At 41.7% G+C, this 24,618-nt stretch overlaps 1 protein-coding gene across 1 annotated transcript in view; it reads right to left on the reverse strand.

The window, feature by feature from the left end:
* The window catches only part of nkd1 (NKD inhibitor of WNT signaling pathway 1), a 41,867-nt gene that overhangs the window by 9,234 nt on the left and 8,015 nt on the right, over positions 1-24,618 (reverse strand). Inside the window, exons 4-6 of the mRNA XM_042488460.2 lie at positions 7,756-7,813; positions 2,498-2,601; positions 2,269-2,364 (exon numbers count right to left, since the gene is read on the reverse strand). Of these exons, the coding sequence (XP_042344394.1) occupies positions 2,269-2,364; positions 2,498-2,601; positions 7,756-7,813 (258 nt within the window). The remainder of the gene's footprint in view (positions 1-2,268; positions 2,365-2,497; positions 2,602-7,755; positions 7,814-24,618) is intronic.

A 24,618-nucleotide genomic window follows, 5' to 3' on the forward strand; every position in this document is an offset into this window, starting at 1 on the left:
TTTAGTTCGGCTTTCCAAGTCAAAGCTTTCAGACAGGGTGTAAAGACAAGTTATAAATTCATGAAAAGAAACGTCTTGGCGGTAGCAAAAGCGGCTGACTGAGATGTCAGGCCTGATACGAGTCGTCGTACAGCTGTGTGAGTGCTACACTTTCTCCATTTAATTCCTCAATGTCCCTTAAAGGGACAGTTCACCCCAAAATCAAAAATACAGTTTTCTCTTACCTGTTGTGCTTTTTATAAATATAAATAGATTGTTTTGGTGTGAGTTGCGAGTGTAAACAGCATAAACATGTCTGCCTTCTCTCCAGTATAATGAAACTAGATGGCACTCAGCTTGTGGTGCTCAAAGCACCAAATAGATACATTTGAAAAACTCAACAGCGATGTCTCTTTTAAAATCATGAGCCGGTTATTCAAAATAGTCCACAGACCTTGTTGTGAGCAGTTTCAGACAGGAACCCTTTTCTCTTTACCGATCTACACCTGCGTATCACGCACAGGAGGAAGCGTACATCAACTGCTAGCTCACCTAGCACCACTGAGGTAGCTAATATTACAACACAGCCAAAGCGGACGATCTGCCATTTCGCGCCGTCACAAATACAAGCTACTTATTTGTGCGTAGAGGCACCCTTTTCTTCAGCAAGGTGATACAGTTTGTGTGTGTAGTTTAGTAGAAAGAAAATAGTTCCTACATGAAACTGCTGGATTATCTTGGGGTCATGATTTCTGGAAAGAGACACTGAGTTTTTCAAATGTATTTTTTTGGCGCTTTGAGCTCGACAAGCTAAGTGCCATCTAGTTCCATTACACTGGAACAGACATTTCTACAGCCGATATCTAACAATATGCAACTCAAACAAAAACAATCTGAATTGACACACAGCGCTGCAGGAAAGAGGAAAAGGTATTTTTGATTTTGGGTTGAACTGTAGCTTTAAATGACTGAAATTCATTTCATCTGGATGAAAAGCAACACCTGTGTACACTTTTTAATAAACTCACAAAAGCATGTATACATAAATTCAAAAAACATGTTGCACATTCATATGCAGAAAATGCGACAGTGCTCACTTCACAACAAGGAAACTGGCTGTGTTTGGACTTCGTCATGTGCACATAAAATAACACCGTCTCTTGTGGCTGTTTAGAGGCGATATTTTTGCACTGATGAGTGTTTTTGTGCACCATACTGAGATAATGACTCTCTCGTGGGTATTAGGAATTATGCTGGATCTTTTCATAGCAAACCAAAATCTAATTGTCCTTTAAAAATGTCAACTTGTATGGGTGCAAAATAAACTGACTCGGTATCTCAAATCTCATTAGTGTTTTACTTTAGGAGGCAAAAGCTTCATCATAAGAGCTCCTTAGGCCGAACTGCTGAGAATTAAGCCTACATACAGCACACAAAGACTCCAACAGATAAGAAAAAGGACTACTATGAATTCTTTAGGGACCGGTTCCACATACTGGTTTCAGACATAGACGCGCTGTGTAAAAAAAATAAAATAAAATGAAATAAAATAAAAGCTTCCTGTGTCATTTTTGGTTTCATTCTCTCTTTTTTCATTTGTGTGAAAGGATAAAAAAAAAAAAAGAGCTGGAGAAGAAAGGTTTTCTTTCCCCCTCCAAGCCGCCGCCTGCCGTCTCATGAGCCATGGAGCCACAGGCAATGCCAAAAAAACTGCACAGCCAACCGCACAGAGGACAGCTCCAGTCTCTTTGCGCTGTTTCAAGTTGTTCTCAAAAAACACGGGCTTTTCTGGATGTTCTTTCAGATCTGTACCAGGCAGACGCAAGCCACAAGGTACCTTGCAGGAGTGGAAACGCACAGATGTCACACGGATTTGGCTCTTAGGAGTGAGACTGGGTTGGAGGCTTGTAACTTCTATCCTCACTTTCTTTTCGGGGTGTGGTGACACCAGAATAGGGCAAAATCGGAAGATTTACAAAGAAGTTGTTGATTCATTTCCATACCCGTAATGAGGGTGTTACTGACCGGAACATTTTTGCAACACTTAAAATATGTATATTTAGAGATGCGTTTCACATTTTGTCAAGGCTATAAAATTGATAAAAATTTACTGTAAAGGGCTTGCATTAATGAACACAACACTACAATACTTTTAAAAAGAATTCCTACTACAACTACTGTTTGGCGTTGACAGATGTTTGGAGGTATTTCTTTTCTGTTTATTATATTCATTTTTGCCTTCATTCATTCATCAAAGGCTTATTCAGCCATGTATATCAAGACTTTTACCTCTCTGGTGACTTTGCCGTTGTTGTCAAAGTCGTAGAGGGTGAAGGTCCACTCCTGCCGGTTATCCTCCTCCACAGACACAGCACACTCCAGCTCCTGAAAGAGCACAGCGTTGAACCATCAGAATCTCCCAGTGTGTACGTCAGCGTGTATTTCTGTGTGTCCTGCCATTGCCCTAGTTTCATCCAGAGGGGAGGTAATAAACGTCCTGTTCGGTGTTGACACTCACTTCAAACTGGAGCTGTTTCTGTGGCCCTGCGGGAGATTGGCTGTCCCTCTCCTGCATCTTCTCCTCCACACAGCAGCTGTCTGTCTTCTCTGGGGGTAAAGCCACTGCAGTGACACACACACACACACACACACACAAAGATAAAAGAGAGAGCCTGAGGATGGAAACGTTGGGTGCAGTCATAACCTGAGGATACATCGTCGTCTTCAAGTATTCCTTGTAAGCTTCTACTTCCGGATTTGGCAGCTGCAATTAAGATGTGTCGAACATTCAAGTTGTCCTGGTTGGAAATAAATCCACACACCTTTCTTTGTTTCACTGCTTGTATTCTAAAATGGCATTTCTATAATAATATTAAAATATCAACTACTAATCAGGGATGTCACAGTTTCAAAATCAAAAATCAATCAAAATATACTTTTGGATTTGAAAGATTGAAATTATAAAGCAGAATCATGACTCTCCTAACTTGATAAGTAGCATATGTTTTTTTTTTTGTTTTTTTTATTTTAGAATTTAAAGATGTACCTATTTTCTCAGGGTATAAAATGTATGATCTGCTGATCTTTACTAATGTGAACAACATTTTTTAAAATGGGTCCAGTATTAAGCGAGACGGCAGCAGTCGGCAGCTGCGAAACGGGCAGGAAACATTTTTTTCTTCTCTCGTTTTATTTCTCTCTATGATATTGTCAGACACTTGTAATAAAAAACTGAGTCTGTCAGTGACAAAAACAAGCAATTTTAGTGGCCTTATATGTTGTTCACCCTGAAGGATTACACTGCAGCTTGTTTTGCAACTAGCGGCTGCAGCACTCTCGCCAATACTGGACACATTTCAAAAACTGTAGCTCCCATTCATCCGTTTGACACAAAAACATGGGACATTGGATCCAGGTTGAAAAATACATTAGTTTCCCTTTAAATGTTGCAACTTGCAAATTAAATTATTTTCGGCTGCTCAAATGCACTAAGCCTGTAGGGTGTAATTAAAGTATTTCTAATGATACTTGCATAAAAAAACTGAAGCATAATTTGTTACTCACAATCTTTTAAGACATTTTAACTTGTTACCACAGCACTTAAAATACACTTATAGTACCATGTTTGAGAAACAGTACTCAAATCAAACTTTTGACTGAGAACTTTATTTTTACAGTTTCATGTCAGTTAATAAGTTAATTGCATCATTCCAGAGGGATGAAGTGCTGTTGAATCTAAACAGTGATATGAAGACTTCAACTAGAATCTAAAATGTCAATCCAATGCAAAAAGAGAAATTGTCAAAACTGTGGCAGCACTAATTCTCCAATGGCAAAAGCTTTTCCATCAGCCAAACATAAAGAAACACTTTAAAACTCTTAGCAGCAGTATATAAAGTATATAACTCAATGGCTTCACACTGAGAGGGGATGTCAAACATAAAATTGAATGACATAACACGTATAAAACATGATAGAATATTAGGTGGCATTTAGATATAAATGGTGGATCCAAAACAGTGTGTGAACATCAAAAGGCCTACGTGAGACCCCTGGGAGCGCCTCGCTTTATGGAATGCCATTCACCGTAAATTACCATGTAGACATATAGTAAAGGCAGCCAGTCCAGAGAGAAGGCTAATCTGTCATATGCACTTAAAATGACGGCCAGACCCGCCCGTGTGGAGCCTGACATTTCATGTACCATAGAAGTCAATGACAGCTTCTCTGTACTATACAACACACATTTTCCCAAACACATTTCTTTGTAAAAACTGTGTCATAAGGGGGTTAATTCAACATTGATGGTGGTGTATTTTTGGACTGCACATTATTGTAAGGTAGTACTATCTGGTAGACAGAAATAAAACTACTGTCCTTGTCTGGTTCAGTGTTTTAGTTTCAGTGTTGGATGATGGCCCAGACCTAATGCTACCGGATATCCTTCTTCGCTTTGAAATCCAGCATTTGTTTGACACATGAGACCGCAGACACACACGACATGTAACTGAGATTTGGGAGGTGTACACGTCAGCTCCTTTGCGAGCCTCCGTGAGTTACAGTTACCCAGACAGCTCCTTGGTTTCATCCTCATGTGTTTCCGTGTATTTTCTCAGAAGCTTGTTACAGCCTTTACCCAGCCACAGCCCCTGTGTGTTTCACCTCTGGTCATTTAGCTTTTCATGAGCATCAGTCGCCCCCTCCTCATCCAATCACAGTCCTGCAGGCCATGAACACACCCATAAAGCCACACAGACCACACCCCTCTCTCTCCACCCTCCCCTGCTCCTCTGCCGCACTTTGAAGTTCCATTCTCAAACCTTTTGGAAGAAGATCAGACCGGCTGTAAAACAGAATCACTAATTAATTAAGCCAAGTCAAATCTGAAACACTGTTTGTTTGCTCGCCAACAGAGCAGACACAACAGCCCAATTTCTTTCCTCCTGATCCAAAGCAGATCAAAGCAGACCTGTCTCATCCCTGGGTAGGGGAAAATGCCAGAAATGAAAGGCATCATCCCAGGGAGCTTTTACCAACTTTTTGGAGAGGAGCAGCATTTGGGGTCCCGCTGTTTGATCATCTGAGGTGCTCAAAGGGAACATTGTGTGCGAGGGCAAATCTGTTCCGTAGCAGGCTCAATATGGTGGTGAGATGCTTATCTCGGAGCTAATGAAATGCCGGGAGGAGTAACAGTAATCTGCTATCACCCTGCTCCCCCTCTGGCCCCCCCACCACAGACATAAGCCGACTCTTTATGAGAGGAGCTGAGCCAGGGGATTGGCTGCACATCAGATCTGAGGGGCAAGACGAGGGCAGCCGAGGCGGGCACCCTCCAAACCGAGCCTGTTCCAGCAGCAACGCTACACACACGTGCCCGGGTACACTGTCTCACACACACACACACACACACACACACACACACACACACACACATGCAGAAACAGTGGCACGTCGGAAAAACTGCCACACACTGTGAGCAATCACACCCAGCTTAGCAAGACTACTGTATTACACATAACTGGGTCTGTCCCAGCTCAAACGCTGGGGCAGCTCAGTGCTGGGTACTGAGGGGATTTGGGATGGCAAGGATAGGATGGCCTTTGTTGTGATCATAACATTTTCTCTTCCTTCAGAGGCCACCACTGAAATACTCATGAGCAAGGTACTTTATCATCCAGCAGTCTTGTTTCGCTACTTTGTGACCTTTGGAAGCCCACATGTGAACAAGTGTAATATAGTCTGAAAGAAGGTGCTGATGAAGATGAAACCCTTCCCTTGACAATAAGTTAAAGGAACTAAATAAAAAGTATCTTAAACACACTTTGTCAGTGAGCCCTTCTTCCCTGCTATTTTTTTTCTTGCAAGTTAATACCACATGGTTCCTTCAACCTGGAGAAGAAGGCTTTTCTGTGTGTTGGTTGTCCTTTTATCGCAGCTGTCTCTGCTGTCCCTTTTAGATTTTACCTAAAGAAATATTTCACCACTAGAAAGACGGTCCTTTCATAAAACTAGGCTGTCTATATAGTAGAAAGATGCAAATACTTTTGAAACGGGTGCTACATGACCGGAAAAAAAAGAAAAATGGACTGTTTCATTCACTTTTGTGCATGAGGTAGAAAACCTACAACTACCAGAATGCACTACACTGCACTGGACCAATAAACATTCTGTTGGTTGTTGACATTATGCGAATTTGACACCATGGCGGCCTGCTGCTGCAGTTAAACAGTGAGCTGATGAAACATCTGATCAGCACACTGTACTTTTACCAGATGGTCTGAGTTTGAGAGAGAGGCGGGTCTGTCTCTTATCCACGTCTATACTCTTCGTGTCCTAGGTGGCGGTATGGATGGTGGGCAATACAAAAATACGGAAGTACAGCCTGTACTTTGAGCAGCGGCCTGAGAGCAAGCACAACTCTGCCTAATGACACATCGCATCATTTCGGGGAGCAGGATCTAGCCACTGGAGAAAGGTAACCACAGTTCATTTACACCTAGTGTAGATAAACAGCTTGTTAAAAATCGGTGAAGTATCTCTTTAACTCCTATTTGTTAGCTGTATAGACAATGGAGACATGCAGGGGACATCATAAATCCACCACAGCTGTCTTTATTTGGGCCTTAGTGTGCCTGAGGAGGTCCAAAATAGCTTGCTATGTGCACATAAGGACAGCTTATTCCAAACTAAACTAAAAGACTGTTTAGATAACAAATTGTTCTTATTAAAGGACATTAACAAAATAACTGCATATCAAACATCTGATTTTTTTTTCTCAATGACAAATTAACTTGGGTGGGTCCACCTCAGGCTCATAGAGTCATCGTCCAAACTTCAAAAGTGTAGAACAGCCTGCTGGTATCAAACAACTCCACGCAACTTTTGTCTGCACTGCAAAGTAGGGCAGAAAAACTATGTCCCATTGTCTCTGACTGAGACCTCAATGTAGCCCACTTCAAAGTTTTGGTATTGTGAAATCTCTCCACACACAAACATTAGAGTTACCTCTTCTTGCTCGATGTCAGTGAATGAGTTTCCCTTAGTAACTTCAAAGGGACAATTTTCATTTCTTTTACAGGTCTGTATGACGGAAATATTAACACATAATCTATCAAATGCTTTTATTGAAGCAAATTCTTTGGGCCTTCATCTTCATCACTGAGAATGAACAGAGCAGCATGTTTTAATTAGCAACATCTGTCTTAAAGGGAGGACAACCTCTGCCCAGACTCTGTTTCAGCCAAATGACTAAAAATCACTTCATACTCCATTTATCAGTCGCGTTATCGCTTGTCTTTCTACTTTGTCTTTTATCCAGTGAAGCAGAGATGAAATAAAAGTGAATTTTTTGCCACACTTCCAAATTCTGGGCTGGTCTCCTTCATCGCTTCATTTCTGCCTCCGCCTCACGTCCAATCCTGTCTTTAAATGGGAGGGAGAGACTTTCTCCTCCCGGAGCTCTTAATCCAGGATCACATCACATTGGGGAAAAAACATGGAGGAATGGAGGCACTTTGCAGAGCGCCACGGGGGGAGGGGCGGATGAAAGACTGAGGAGGTGGAGAGGCGGGAGGGAAGTTAAAGGGGACCTCATCAGCACATTGTTGGGGCTTAGAGAATGGGTGTGGAGCAGACGGGAAAGGATGAACGACTGCAAAAATGAACCACACAAGTACCTGAAAGGCAACCGCTAACTATATTCTTGCAGGTTTTCATTCAACTCGAAATAAAACGGATCTAAATCAGTGATATGAGCTGGTGTAGTCTTCGGCCTACCTTCTAAACGGTAGTGTTCATCACCAATCCTCTCTGCACAGGCTTCATGCATGGAGTCCTGGAGAGAGAAAAAAACAGAACAAAACACATAAATCTCTGTTTAAAGTCGTATAATAGAGAAGTATCATATTTTTGTCACATGAAAACAAACATCTTTAACGGTGCAAATCCACAGCACAGCTTTCCAACACAGAGTGACATGCCTGCATCAAAATTACAGCGTTTATATATCTATATATGAGCAAAGCCTGACAACTGCACTCTTGAGCTTAAACAGCAGCGGAAAGTTTAAGAGCATGGTAATTGCAGGACTGAAACAAACTGGGCATAAGACTGGCAGTCAGAACTGAGACTATGAAAGAAGTATCCAAAACGTCGCCGCCGGCCCAGCAGGGAATTCTGAGAAAGAGGGCTGGTAGTAGGGCTATTTCGGTGGCAGGCTATCGTTGCAGCGATGCGTTCAGAGGCTTGTTTTTATCCATGGCCCCTCTCCTTGCAGCGCTGTCTGTTAGTGCATACCACAGAGGCTGGAGGGTCATGTGATTCCCGGGCTTCAGTGTGGAAAAGTCTGGCTCAGGTATCCATGTGGCATTACAGTCATCTGGCCAGAAAACCATTACTCACAGGCTGACAAACGCATGTACATGCATACATCCGTACGCACATAGTCCGACACATACACACATTCAAAGACCCACCCCTGGCATCATTTCAAAGTTTTCCCTTGCGCCCAGACTACTGACATTTTCTGACAGTCATCAAAAACTTGATAAATATCACACAGGCTTTGCTGAGACGGAGCATATTAACAGCATTCTTATCATAGGTGATGATTAACCCTGATGATTAATAATTAACTTCATAAAATCCTTAGATATGAGTGTAGGAGCATGTGTGCTTATTGTGCACATGCTGGTGTGTTCATAGGTGAGTTTGTGTGTGTGTGTGTGTGTGTGTGTGTGTGTGTGTGTGTGTGTGTGTGTGTGTGTGTCTCAGAGGCGAGGCTATGACAGCGTGAGAGGGGAATTCTGTGTAATCCAGAGAGGTAGAAGGTCAGATGGTGTGATCCTACCCTCCTCAGACTAGCGCCGGCCAGGCCGCAGCGCTGTGGGTGGCCTCAGGAGGAGAAAACAGTGAACCACAGGACTGACTGGCTGGCTGACTGTCAGACTGATACCCCAAAGCAAAGACCCAGGATAAACCTGTGTTTGTTGTTGGTATGAATGGGTCAACATACCCTCTGATTTAGCTTCATGACCCCTGTCTGCCCAACATTTGTATGATGAAGGGGGAATCAGTAGTTCCTATGATAATTTCTGGATTACATTAGGGTTACTATACAATGCGGGCAGTAGAACAAAGTTTGACCTGATAACTGGTGTAATCGAAAGCCCCATAGAGACAGAGCATAATCAAGTCCCGTTCCATCTTCTTTATATGTGTTAAGTCGCCTCCTTGTCAATTTTATCTGCTAGCGAACAAAAGAAAAATGCCTAAAAGCTGCTGTGTGATGCACAGCTGACTGAGTAAAAGATACAGAATTAAGTTTTTATAAGCTGCCAAACCCCAAAATTGAGCTTTTAGGAAAACAAAAGTGGATACAGACAATGAGATGTGAGGCGGGATTTAGCAGGAAGAATGAAAAAACTGTGGGATCCTGACACTAATAAGTAAGTTACAGTTGCTAATTTGGCCAGACAAACTGTAGCAGTTAAAGCTAACTGTAAGGCCTGGTTTGTTAGGTTCATTTATTACCTGCTGACTTGATCAAATAAATGTTCATATAAAAGCATTCCACTTCTGGCCATTCAGTAGCATCAGATATACTGACAATACTGAATTTCTCATTATATATTTTTCTCTCTGGTAGACATGGGGAGCTAAAATAATACTTTGACTTGGTGAAATCCTAAGTTTTTGGCTAGCTACAGGCATTTATTTGCATTTTTTAGCCCCCGTGCCATATTGTTGCTCTGGTTGTTCTGCACCCCAGTGGGTGTTTCAGAGTATGACACCTTGCGCTCTGCCTGTATAGCTCAATCAATGCCTGTGCCCACTAAATGACCACAGTCAATTAGTGTAACTCAGTCATACTCAATGTATCATATTCAACTGGCAGTTCATTCATGTGAAATGTAAGATGGGTACTTCTACAAGTCTTACATGCGTTGCCTTTATAGTACCAGCTTTCACTGTAGTGATTTAAAAAAATCTGAGAAAAAGAAAGAAAGAGTATGAAGAAAAGAACATTTTCCACATTATTGTTTTGATGTTCTGCAAAAGTTTGATGTGGTTGAATTTAATTACACGGTAAAAAATCACTGACAACAATCCCGTTATAATATTCTCTTGTTTTCTGGTGGATGTTTTAGTTTGTGTTACCAAGTCTCAAAGGTTTGTGTGATGTATTCTTAGGTCTGCTGAAAAAAACATTGTGCCTGTATCAGACCCATTCATATGAGACAGCTGTCATAGGTTAATTACTGGTTGTCACCATTAGCTGAGACTCCAGTCTGAAGTACAGTTTCACATATGTCACTGCTAAACCACAGAATCATACAAAGGCTCATTACATAACTACTAGAAAAAGTTACTTTTCTTTTGTAACTCTCATTCAACCAAGGTCAGGACGATAGTTACGAAGGACGGTTACCTGGTATGTGTTCAGATAGATCACAGACATGAGTATGAACTGTGTCAGTCTGAATGGGGTATCAGAGTGTGCTCACATTAACACTGGCCTCTGTTTTCATGTAGCTTCACAAAAAATAAAAAATAAACTCACTCCACATTCCTTCGATTCCTCACACACAAACACACATGCCTGCACGCACATATACACACAGATACAGTCTCTTGAATGTTTTTCTGCTTTTTTGATGTATGATCCAAAATAATTGAGAGGTTAACCATGAACATGAGAAAAAGGGGGAAGAGGAATGTGCTAATTGGTTGTTGTCTGTGGTGATGGATGGGAGTCATATTATTAGTCCGCTAGGGTTACTCTGGGATCTGCTCTGGTCAGTGTAAAGAAAAAAAAAAACTTACACACACACACACACACACACACACACACACACACACACACACACACACACACACACACACACACACACACACACACACACACACACACACACACACACACACACACACACACACACACACACACACACTTCCTCCTCCTTTCATGAAAAGTCTCACCACTGAATAGAAATGGATATACAAGGAAGCAGAATATTGCCAATTTTCAAACCCATACTTCTCATCATTCATTGTATGTTTTATATTCACCCTCTCACACTTCAAAAAAGCCGTTTCTTAAAAATATATGGGAATATTTGCTTGAGTTTTGTTCTCAGCTTCTACTGTACTACAGCTTTGAACCAAAGCCCGCAAACATTTCCCGGGATAAATGCCTTGGCTGAGACTGATCTGACATCCTCATCCTTACAATCTGTTCTGATGCAGTGTCTAAGGAGCACCTCCAGACTGACTGACCTGATGACACAAGCACTTTGGAGCTTAGCTCTCTAGTTTCTGGCTTTGGCAGTGATTGATAAGATTGTCCGGCGCCAGAAAAATAACATGTAGGAGTTCTAAAAATAAGGAGTGTTTGCTTCTGGGTTTCCTGTGTTCCCACCAGCCGATTGATCACATGAACAATGAGACAAGAGTCTTTGCCCAGCTCCAGAAAAGGGAGATATTAACGGCAGAAGCAACATTTCAGACCACATTGCAGATCTGTGAGAAAGTGATCAATCTCCCAAAACCCCACCAGTAACTTGAATGACACACTTTTCAGTTCTGTCACTCCTATTAAGAAATGACTGACAGGATTCCTGGTTGCATCTCTAAGACGCCCGGGCCCCTCTCTTTAGATAGACCCTAAAATCTCTTTCACCTTGTTTGATTTCGTTAATGAACATACAATCTCCTTTTTCTCCATTTTGTTGATGTTTCTGGTTCTAAATCTTCCATCTTCTGGCTGCCTCTCCTTTGTCAAAGTCACATCGCAAAATGAATGCCAGACTCTGCCAAAAAGGCAGCACAGAATGCCGATTGGAAGACAATTAAACAAGACACCAAAAGACTGACAATCTTTCACAAAGGACCAAAATTATTCTTTCTTGCATAAAAGATGAAGTAACTGAAGGAGCAGTGACAATAGTAGTAACAGTAGTAGGAAGTGCATGTTGAAACTGCTGATAGACAAGAAACTAAGTCAGTCCAGTTTGTTGAGCCACAGAGGATAAAAGCTTGAACTCACTCCCTTCAGTTTCATTTGAAATGAAAGCGCTCAAACTGGATTTGCCTAAAACTGCAATGCTGGTCATCCCACTCCAAAGTGATTCCTCCACTAATGAGTAAAGACGAGGCTCAACTGATGCAACATTTGCAAACAGTTAGTGAATCTGAAAATCGGGTCTCATTAAAGTCTGGCCCACATCGTGTGCGTGCACCATGACCATGATAAATATATGTACGTAAAACGGTGACCGCCAAAGAGCTATCAATCTCTTTTAGTGGAGCAATGAGCCAAAGATGTGTTTCTCTTGAGACCCTTGCTAATTCAAGGGTCAAAGGTCACTGTGGGAAAACAATTCAGAGCAAAGGAGACGTCACCCCACTCTCCCACTGCAAGTGGCTTTAACAATAAAAATGTGAGGTGATAACTTTCAATACGGCTAATACTAGTGCTATAAAATCAACACTATGATTTAAATGCGATACTGATTAACGCTCTTGTACACTGACTGTTGCAGAGTTGCACACTTTGTTGCTGCTTGTCTCTGTAGTTTGGGGTCTAAATTGTTTTATAAAATCGACGGCAAGATGCAACTTCCCAGCGTCTCTGCAGGATTTGGTCAGAGGTGCTGGCTTCAGGACACGAACAAGCATCTTTTTACTGCACCTGGGACTGGCCAAAACAATTTTCCAGACATGATGTTAAATGTTCTGTGGAGACCGCTGCAAAGAGACTTCTGCTTTCAACAGCAGCCAGGTCCTTCAGAGCTTCTTCAGGGCTTTTTGGACAAGGGATTGTATGGCCCCTGTGTGTTTTTGACTTATTCAAGCTGCACATTAAATGATTTATTACTGGGCTATAACATAGAACACAGTGTGCCTGCCAAATTACAACATCTACATTACTCCCCAAAATGAAAGCCTGTTTAGTTTGGCCCTTGGAAATATTTGGCAAACCTCATCAATGGCACATTTTATGAAAATAAAATTGGATAAACCAAAGGCGGATTAGCATGTTAAAGAACGATAATATTTACTGAACAAACATGTTATTTCTTTAAAAATGATGACCACTCTACTCACCTCAGTAGATTTTTCTGAATCCAATTGCCAGTATAAATGTTTGCACTAAATGTTTCTGCAAACCACAGATGCTTTGTACATTATTATGTAGCAGATACATTGAAATCTTAGATTTTAACAAAGTTGTATTTAATGTGTGATTATGTTAAGGCACAAAAACACTTAGTTATGGTCAGATAAAAGATCCCGTTTTGGCATTTGTGGCACAAACGCTGCTTGAGACCCAACGAAGCGTCCCTAAAAAAAAAACTACTTTTGATCACATAAACATCATTGGAAATGCAGTGACTGGTCACTAAAAAATAACCAGGGTTGTTTGTTGTTCTCAAACAGTGCTCTGCTGCTATCTGCAGCTTGGTAGGTGTCTCACCTAGATGACACGCCATACACCACCCCTTCCCTTCCCGTTGACAAGGTCAGCTCATACACTGTGTCACTTCAGAAACATTGATATGACATGTATGAATCACACAAATGTAACAAGTCTGTGGTGAGCAGAAACATAATGCACGATGCCAGCATTTTCTTTTGGCTCTGCAAAACAGTATAGCTGGGAACGCTAATTCAACACTGGTCTTTGGATTTATTAATGTCAACTGCAACAAACTCATGATCAGTAATAGTAGAGTTACACTCCATCATAGTGCACCAATTACAAAATATGTAAATCAAGAGGCAGCACTTCAACTTCAATATTGTGGGCTTTATGAACACATTTTCATCTATGTGATGTTTTCAGTGCTTTTCACAGACTTTCAGAAAGCATAGTATGCACATCTACATATGCTGCAATTTTAATACATGTTGCCTAAAGTGGGCATAAAATGAAATCTAAATTAAATGTTATCCCAGTAAAAAAAAATGTATAGAACTTACCAACATACAGTGTAGATGGAGAGACATTAGCCTTGATTTTACGTCCATATAGGCTCAGTCAGTCTGACACTACATTCTTAAGGAAATTAAATGAAAATGCCACATTTCTGTTAACACTGCTCATTTTCATTTTGGCTCACAGGTTGCATTTGACAGCCCTGAAAAGGTAGCTAACCTCACAGACTTAAAAAGCTGCATTCTGTCAGCAGTTTGAACCATTACATCTTCTTCAAAATAGTGTGACAATGGTGAGTGACCCAAGTGGTCCCTTTGCTGCTAACCTTGATTTACATTAATATGAATGCTGGCATCATCAATTGAGCAAATTTTGAACTACTGTAGATCAGGGTGTAGCTGCACAGCGAACTGCTTAGCTGACATATCCTGAACAAATAAAATTTTAAAGAGTTTGTACATAAATTTTGCCATTTAACTTTGCATTTCTTAGTCCATATTGTATGGTAATGAGACAGCAAGACAGAGCAACAAAGACACTGCGTGCATGCTGGCACTGAACTGACTCGGAGCATCATCTTTACTCTGGCCCTGCCGACATGGACCCACTGGGCCAATTTTCCTTCCTGCTGCGAGTGTGTGTTTGAAAGCAAAAGGATACATTAAAGTGCAAGTAATGTGTACTTGTATGTGATTGTGGGAAAGTCCCACAAGACCTCTTGGTCTCTACGCTGTCTGCCTCCACGACCCGCCACACAGGCTGACAATTTATGCGGCCAACGACAGCTTCCCCTGATCGCGCGCCAGGGCTCAGTGGAGGCAGGCCTCTAGAGCAATGGCAGCGCTACTGGCACTCCATCAAAACCCAGGAAAAATCTCATTAGGACTGCGCCTGGGTGCCTCCTGCTCTGTCCCCGACCCGTCGCAAGAAAACACCTTAAGGATTGCAACGTTTGGAGCAGCAGTGCCGACATGAAGTGGGCAGCGACACACACCCATGAAAGGCCATTTAGCCGAGTGTGCTAGACAGGCAGAGTGACAGAGACAACAGAGAATGTGGGAATAGCAGCAGTGCTTCTCCATGTCTGCTTCCCCAGGGCCTTTCAAACGAGAGACGGCTGAGGTCACTGACGCTCACATAAAAGCAAAGCACCACTGGAGAGGCTGAAACAGAGCATTACAGAAAACGAGAAGCGATTATTCTCACTTGTGTCATATTCATCACAGCTACACAATGTCTAATATCTGTCCATGTGCAAAGATTGATAGGTATATTGGACTACGAGTAGTATCATAAAATATGAAGGGAAATTATAAGACACGTGATGCCTTGTTGTCCTTGTACCAGGTACTCTTAACTTGTCATCATGTCTTTGTACTTAGCCCCGTAAAGTTGGTGCACTTGGCAAATAAAATGATTTTGACAGATTCCATGGAGCCTGGATAGCAGCCATCAGCTGAAGTTTATGAATTACTAATGGAGAAAACAGCCGTATAGCATGGGAATATTCAAAGTCTCTTGTGCACACACAGCCCCAATGTTGAAAACCGAGAAGTAAAACAACAAAAAACTCTTATTAGTTTTAGAGCTGCAAATTAGCTTATAGGTGTAGTGTTACTCGCAGAGGACCTCGAGAGAGGAAATACCCATCCCTCCCCACCATCCCAAAGAGTAAACTGAGATACACCGGAGGCAGTTTCAAAGGACCGAGCACAACTCTTGGAATCTGGAGCAATGCCTATCCTGAAATGTGTGGTACGTGTGGTGGTGCTGCAGGAAAAAAAAGAAAGAAAAAAAAAACATAAAAATCTAAATGGACCACCAGTCATCATCAGACAGCAGTTTTAACCTGGGTCCAGTCTTTTTGCAGTTCTTTACGCTGGAGTGCTCCTCACCTTCCAGCGGCATTAAACAGCCTCATTCAAAGCCCCACGTAGCAGTAAAACATGACGCCCCGAGATGGAGCCAAGATAGAGAGTGTTGATGTGAGGTAGTGAAGCGCTGCACTGCCTCTGAGTGAGGCTTCAAAGGGGATCAGTTTTCACACATGAAATAAAGATCTCAGATAATCATATAGCATAGCAAAGCTGACGCGAGACGGTCCCATTTATGGAGGGAGGGGAGACGGGGGCCAATTTTCATACAACACCTACAGACTGAGAGCCATGGCAAATTAATGTCTCTGCATTTCTCTCTAGCCAAACTAAATAAATCTGTTTTTTCCTGTAGAGAGACTATCAAACATTAGCACAATGCATTGAGGTACTTTCTAGAATTTGCTCCGGTGGAACAGATGCTTGGGTCTCCTAAAATGTCAGAGCTTTAGAACAAACCAAACAAATGCATAAAGCTGATCCTATGAGCAGCCTGCAGTGCCAAGAGGAAGTCATATCTGCTGTGTTTAACAATGCAATTTTATGGCTTTGATAAGAAACTCAGTGCCTTTCCAGAGGTCACAGACTGTAAATCGTTTGATGTCGAGCCCTTCACATGCACCATTAACAAAATATAAGCTTTCTGCCGGATGCTTTTAATCTGAAGCACCTCACAGTACATTTAGTGCACGCGTTTTGTTTTTTTTTACAACAAATATTAGCAGCATTAGTTCACTATGAAACAAAAAAATCCACTTATTAAAGGCTTGATCAGATTGGAAATGTCATCAAGTGGCCAAAACACTTAACTTTAAAACCACATGCCCACCACCACTAACTCTTTCTCTTCTATGTCTCAACCACTTTGTTTGCCTTAATTTTTCGTCCTCTAGAGAAAGAGCAATACTTGAGTTAAGTGGACAAAAAATGGATAAATAATTGGACAAGTGAGTCCTTTAACTGCTGACTGAAGAGGGCTAACATGTAATTTGATGTCTCAGAGGGAACATCAAAGACAGACACCTTCACTCCAGACTCTGCGGCCCCATGCCTGACACCCCTCAGTCACGGCACACCCACTTCTCTCCCTGCACCCCAGGAAGGAAATTATAGCCACGGAGTTGGGATCCATCACCAGGCAGGTTGGAGGAAGCTGCTCTATGATTAAAGTGTGCATGGTCAGCAACACTAAGACTGGAGGGGTTTGAGGAGGCTGCACATGCCAGAGGGCTTACCGTGTTAACTGTAGTTCACAACACAGGTCATGCAGAGATTCTCCACACACACAAACACACACACACACACACACACACACACACACACACACACACACACACACACACACCAGTTACAAGGTTAAAGAAAAAGCCCTGGAGGTGCAGTTCAGTAGACTTATTCTTTGCATGCTATATATATTAAGTAAAATTATACTGTATGTCAGTGTAAATGAACTGTCATTGCTGGATAAGAGGTTGCAAAGACACGTGTCCGTGTAGTGTGCGTAATGCATGTGAATTTTTGCACACGTGTTTGCGCTCTAAATTTATTTGTTTTTGTACAGGACTCTGATGTGAGTACCCTGATGTGATGCCTTCCTTTTGTCGAGCGATAGTGCACAGCCACCAGTCATCTTTTCACGTCAGATTAACATTGCAAACACTGCTGGTCACATTACCTCACCCACATCAAAGGCTGCCTCCTGAAAGGCTCAGTGGAATATTAGCAAAGATTTACAGCCTTCATCTCTGCGCTTCAGAAACATGCTGATCTGAAGTAATCTCCCTCCCCCTCTCCCTTTTTGTGTTTTATGTGTGAAGTTAGCCAACACTTTAATGACCCATTTACAAAACTTTTACACCTGCAAAGATAAGCTTTTACAACTCAGCAAGCCCCTCGGGCACTAGCTCTTACCTGTTACTCAAGGTAACAGCCTTTATTAGTTTTTGAAAAATATGTAACTACAGCAATTAACATTTATCACATTGTTTATCAAAGCCTTATCTTGGAGAGAAGGAGAAGGAGAGGATACGAGGTGTCAAGATCAAGAGTCAAACTGCATGATCACCCCTACAGCAAATTAGAAACACCAATAGCTGAGAGTGCTTTCATTTTCTATGAGGAAAACAGTGGGCCTCAGTTACAATCTCTGACTTTCTCTCAGATTTTTCAGTAGAAATTGAAAAAGACACTTCTTTTGATGTGTGATGTGAGTGCCAGCAAATAGCAATAGTTTTCAAGCCCCTTATGAGCGCAAACTACTGCAGTCTTCAGAATAAATGACTTACCACATGTTAATGCTGAGTTGGCTACAGCTGAACTAACAGTGCTCATAAACAACTGATCACACGCAGGCATTAAAGGAATACTTCACCCCACAAAAGGCCATCTGTATATCAGTTACTCACCCAACTTTGTTTTTCTTGCATGCCAAAACATCTGTTTATAAAATCACACAACTTATCCAGTAAAATCAACATCTCATTTATCCAGTGTATGCTCAGTGCTTCCCAAATAGGCAGAACTTTTTAACAGAGAACGAAATTGAACTTACTCCATCTAAGTCAGACTCCATCGATCAAAAACAGTAATTTCACCTTGTTGAACACAGGAACTGCTGGTCTACAGCTGCATCAATGTGTTAAGACTGGTACCCACGAGAGGATTTTCAAATCTTAACCATTTTTTTGAACGTGGGAGACCACAGACATAATGACAGATTTAAATCACAGTGGCGATCCCACAGACTTGGGATCTCATAGAATCTTGCGTGATCAAACGTGATGTCAGAAGATAAACAAATAAGGAGGAGGATTGCCATCGTCAGCTGGCTGCACTTGCATGCGTCTTGTTTTGTAGCGAAAAACCAAAACATAGAAAAAAGTTATGGATCGAGTCATGGCTGAGAAGACGAAGTGTGTGACAAAGTGTGGATTATACATTTTGCAGCATGAGTTGGAGGTGAGTTGGAATTGTCATTGAGCTGTACATGTACGCAATATCTGTTTGGTGCACTTCCCAGTGTCCTCGCTCTCATTGGCTATTGAGGGTCTCTGCTCAGTATTCTGTCGGAGCCAACAATCGTAAATATCAAACATGTTTGAGAGGCTCCGACATAGTCAATAACATTTAGATTACTTAGATAACCCCTCACACTGAACGATTATTTGGGCAGCTAATTGGCTCGGACCAGCCCCGAATTCAGAACGCCTTTAGTTTGCTTGTGTTGTGTGACTTCATAGATGTGAAAAAAACACAGTTTTTTCACAAATTCATTGTAACATGGGGTAACTGATACACAGATGTTTTTTTGGAGAATGAAATAGTCCTTTAAGGTAACTTGTGAGCAGGCAATGCTAGCAAAGGCACTTCTGTTTTAATCCTCAAGTTTCCTTGGGAGTCAGAGGGTTAACGGGGAATCTGAGCTAGAGGTGAATCCCTAAAACACATTCTCCACCAGCCAATGAACTCCACTTTGAGACCTTGCATTCCCAAGAGGAAGCCATGGTTTGGAAGGGAATGGAGACAGCCTGTCGCTTGGCCTTGATTTACAGGTGGTCTCCGCTTGCCAAGAGTAACAAATCACAACATTATGGCCCTCTGAATTCAGAGTGAAGCTCAGCTCCAAAGAATGAGAAAAAAGAGGAGAGAGAAGAGAGGGAGTCATATGCAAAATGACACACCTCATCTCAAAAAGCTTGTGTGGTTAGTATAGCAATAGGATATCTCACCCTTCATGGAGAAAATGAGTTTGCTCTGGAACCTTTAACTTCCTTGGCAAACAGGGCAGAGCAGTCCTGCTGAGGTGACATGAGCTTATAGAATGTGTGCGTGTGTGTCAATCATTATTGCAAAAATAGGATGGATTATACATTTAAGAAAGTCAGTTGGCAACATGCCTACATGCCTGCTTCCTTGCCTGTTGTGTTTAACAGTGAGTGTGCTTCGTTGTGTCTAGCAGGTCCTGGTAATTAGTCAAAGCTCTCTTTGAGGAGAGACAGTCCTTCAGTCGTCTGGGTGGCTTCAGACGCCAGTCTCAAGTGCTGCAAAGTGCAGGAGGAACAAGATTTTAGCTAGGAAGTCTACCTCGAGGGCAGCAAGAAGCTGACAGGCACTTGAACCTTTCACCACAGCCAAATGAGAAGAAACACCTCTGTCTTGTCATGTCACTACCCACAAGAAAATAATAAAATAGGGACATATTCATACTGAGATCCGGATGTTTCTACAATATTTAATTCTGTTTTAAAATAAATATAAATAGTATGCAAGTCTTCAAGTCTGTAATGTTTTTATAGGGGACATTTACATTTAGAATCAAAGTCTTCCCTGAAAAGTGTTTATTATCATCTGATCCAGCCAGGAGATATCAGACCAAAACCTGGAATGCACAAAATAGATCATGTGTTCTGCTCATATTACTATCTGATCTACTGAACCAGTTTTGTAAGTTGCCAGGGTTGCATTTCATATACAATTCTGCAGTCTGGATGCGATCCAGCCACCACACACAGAAAGAGAAACCAACTGTAGATGGAGAGATGTCATAAAAGCTGATCGCTATAATCAGATCTCTACGATTCCCCCAAATGACAGTTGTCTGTAACATCTACTGTATAACTGCCAGCCCATCTTACTTCATTCAAAGCCAGTTACTAAACCTTGTCACTGCAATCAACAGCGGTACTCCATGTGGTTGGTGGCACTTATGAAAACCTCTGACGTGTGCATGCTGGCCAGATGTAACAGACCTCAACACCAAGGTGGCCATTCTTCCTCTCCGTCTGTGCACATATACACATATCTATACACTCACTCACAAACACACATACACACACACACACACACACACACACACACACACACGCACAGCATGTTTTGAGCAGACATCCTGCCAGCCACAAGCCACTACCTCTAAACATCCCTCACATCTGACCTTTTAACTGTGGACTTAAAATCTCCGTAATTACAGAGAGTGTTTCAACTTTGCAAGTAAACATAGCAGCAGAAATAGACACTTCAACTACTATATACAAGTGCGCTGGTGCCAGGGGCAGGTTTCTATTCATAGCTGACTGGAATTAGTGGCTTGTGTCACGGCTCACCATAATGAACTTGCAGTGGAGTAAGTTACTCAGCTGCAAACAGCAACCAAATTCTACTACCAATGCTCATACACACATTAACACAGACACATAAACCAGAACCAAGGAAACATTTTTTTAAAAGGCAAAGGCATGCTATTTGTATCCATACAGTCTCAACCCCTGAATTCATTCAGCAGGCACTCACTCACTTTATACACACTTCTTACTACTCCATTGTATGTGTCTTCAATATAAGTAAAGTAGTCGTCTGCATACAGGAAGCAGCACTGATTTGGAGAACCATTTATGATACATTTATTTGTTCATTCATTCATTATCCAAAACCGCTTGTCCTCGTAAGGGTTACAGGGGGGCTGGAGCCTATGCCAGCTGTCATTGGGCGAGAGGCGAGCTACAACCTGGACAGGTCGTCGGTCAATTACAGGGCTCATTTATGATGCACGAAAAGTTAAATCCACAACCTCCATCCAAGTTAATATCAGCAGAGAGAGGGAGATTGTTTAGATTTACCATGATGTGACTTGTGAGAGCCTCTAAATAAGACAAAAAAACTCACAAAACACAGAGTTGACTCTACAGTTGGGACAGATTTTATGCTATAAGACATAAACACTTTAAATGCAAACCTATGTCAAAGCAGTTCCATAAAGACTTAAAAAGCTATGTCCAAGGATGCTGTTTTTTCCCCAACTTGAGCAAGAAATTGGGTGGAGAGTGACGGTTTGACAGACAGGGCAAATGGCCCTTTGGGGATCACAGGGTTGGCCTGATTCATTGAGAGTCTACAGGGTGAGGTCCTCTTTAGGTTGCGGCACCTGTGGAGCATAAACACACCAGGGGAGGACAGCTTTCCTTTCAGCAGGGCCGCTCCTCTGTTTAGCTTTCCTTCCACCAAAAACATCCCCTAACAGACAATCCAGACCTCCTCCAGCCCTGGCGCCACAGGAAGAGCTGAAGAGCCCTGGAACCTCTGTCTGTGGGAGGCACAATACTCTCCCAACTCTGTTTACCTAAATCCACTTCCTCCATTCACTCTACCTCAGGTGGCCTTAGAGCCCTGGTCACCAAAGCATTCAAACACAAGGAGCATAAATACAACAGCAGGGCTCGTGGAGGCTGTGGAGTCCATCACTGGTGTTTCCCTACGATCAGTTTGTAAGAAAAACAAGTGGAAGGGAATCATGCTGGGACTCTGCGTCTGTTAGCAGTGATAAATGGATTCACATATTATAGTAAACAAATGTGCCTGTGTGCTTTATGGCATATGAGTGTACATGCACGATCCTGTGCATGTGAGCACTCTCATGAGAGCTCGATAGCAGTTTTATGCAGATGTTGATCACGTCCTATTTGAGAGCCACTTTGAGTGCTCAGTCAAATTATTCAGCACTTACTGCACGGGCCAGAGCGCAACCCACAGGGGAACCTGATAAACAAACAAGAGAGAATTATTCAGGGTTTAAACACTTAAACACCCACTTCAGCAGAGCCTTTTAAGTGGGTGATTAAAATGGGCAGAGGAGCTCAGCGCCACCACAGGAGCCCCAGTCACCTAGAGTTTCTTGCAGACCCACGCACATAAATACACAGCCCTGTCAATCCCTAACCTATACCAGACTATTCTCATATTCAGAACGTTTTAAAATTTTCTTCGGGTGCACAAGTACCTATGTTTTTCTTTGTTGTTTTTTTTTTTTTTTTTTTTCTGTTTGTATTACTCATTCTTTTCGAGGGCTGAGTAGAAATGCAGCTTAAAGTAAAGATCGAAAACTATAACTCAAATCAAATATGAAAATTGCTTTCTGTTCCTCTGACTCAACACTTCTCTCTCTTCACACAGTCATTCTGACATATCATAGCAGAGGTTTTATCAATAATATTAATTACCTTGTTTCACTTAGGTGAGCGAGGCCCGAGGTCCTGGTATTGTGCCTGCTGGTTCACTGTCATGGCTTACTTTATGAAACTAAGCCATGTTAATGTTATTAGTTCTACCTGTGCTGCAAGCTAAAACAACTACAGTGAAATTTTACCACTGTGATGACTGTGTATTAAAATGTGGTTCATGCAGCAGGACATTTTTTGTACATGGCCTGAGTAACATTAATGGACGTTGCCATCGTGAAGTCACTCACTGCTTTATGGACTGCAATTTTTAATAATCGAGTTTGCACTTTGGCCTTTGTCATTTTGGATTTTTCAAGCAAGAAGTGGGCATATTTGGATGAGAGGATGGAGCCGTGGAGGAGTGCCCTTAATTAGGCATTAAGCCTTGATCAACTTTAATTAGTGTTATATCAAAAGTCTTCCCCCGTACAGTTGTCATGAATGGTGAAATTAGCTACAGACATCAAAACCATCTTTTGTACCAAGCTGCAAAAATGTTTATTCCTTCTGTAAAGTTGGGTATTTTCACATGAGTGTCTACGGGCATTGACTCTGTTTTGGAGCCAGCCACAAGTGGCCATTTGTGGAACAGCAGTTTTTTTGCACTTTTGCTTAATTTTTCAGAGCCGAAGATAGCCACTTGGTTTTACAAATTTTACATTCACCATTGCATGTGTAATGCAAAGACCTTCGCTTTAGTGAAGTTTGCTATAATATAAAAACAGCATTGTAACAAACATGTAGTCTCTCATATTTAAAGATACAATAGATATGTTGGTTTCACAATGTGGTTGGAATAACATATGGCATATACAGCAGATGAAACCTATTCCTGGAGTCATGAGATACTGCCTCTTACTTACATTTTTATATATGTACAATAACAGACTCTACCTGAACATCAAAATATATAGATCTTGTAAAATTCTTTGATCTGCTGTATTGGTTTGACAGAACTAGCCATTATTGATCAACCAAAATGTTCTACACTTAATTGCTCCCCTTTCTACCTTAATATTTCAAGTCAACCGTGGAAAGGAACACTTTCCTGAAGCTTTTCAAAAGGCATTAACATGACTGAGGCATACACACACATCAAAGGTTGAAGATATGTAAGCGTTACGGCAAAGATGATGATGTCAGTTAAATGAACTCTAAATTTAGATGGATTTCATGCTCGGAGTATCACTCTGTTTATACTAAACACTAGGCACATGCTTATCAATTTGCAAGCCTTTTTCGAGGCCAGCTTCAAAACAAATGAAAGCCAAACATCCTTAAAAATCTAACCTTTTCTTACAATTGTGAAATAAATGCCACCCTCAAGAGTGGGACAAAACCCTGCAGTCTAAATGTATCTGCGAAGGGGTGGTAAGAGACACTTTGATCAACAGCTATCCATTGCTCCAAACTGAGCATATATTTGGGGAAACAAAGCACAATCTCAGCTGCTAATCCCCTGAGATTTAGAGCACATTCCCCCAGAATCCTTTGATCTCTGGAGTGCATCCGGACAGCTGACTACAGACATACTGCACACTCACATGCACATGCATGAACAGATTTGCAAATACATGAGCACCATTTCACTCATACCATTGAGATGCCAAATATGTGGTTTTATTCGCAACAGCACCCACAAGTGACAGCTGATCTTTGCTTTGACAAACTCTATACATGTTGTAGTACTCGTTAAAGAATTTAGAGACCTGACTGAACACATTAGATGCATTTCTTCACAAAATCAGAAAATGGTGTGTGACATATCATGGTAATCTCAAAATACATAAAGAGACAGAGAGGAAATGCTTTACCACAAAAAAAGGAGCAAAGT

Source organism: Plectropomus leopardus, chromosome 1, assembly GCF_026936395.1.
Source record: "Plectropomus leopardus strain MGB_pleo_1.0 chromosome 1, ASM2693639v1, whole genome shotgun sequence".
NCBI lineage: Eukaryota > Metazoa > Chordata > Actinopteri > Perciformes > Serranidae > Plectropomus > Plectropomus leopardus.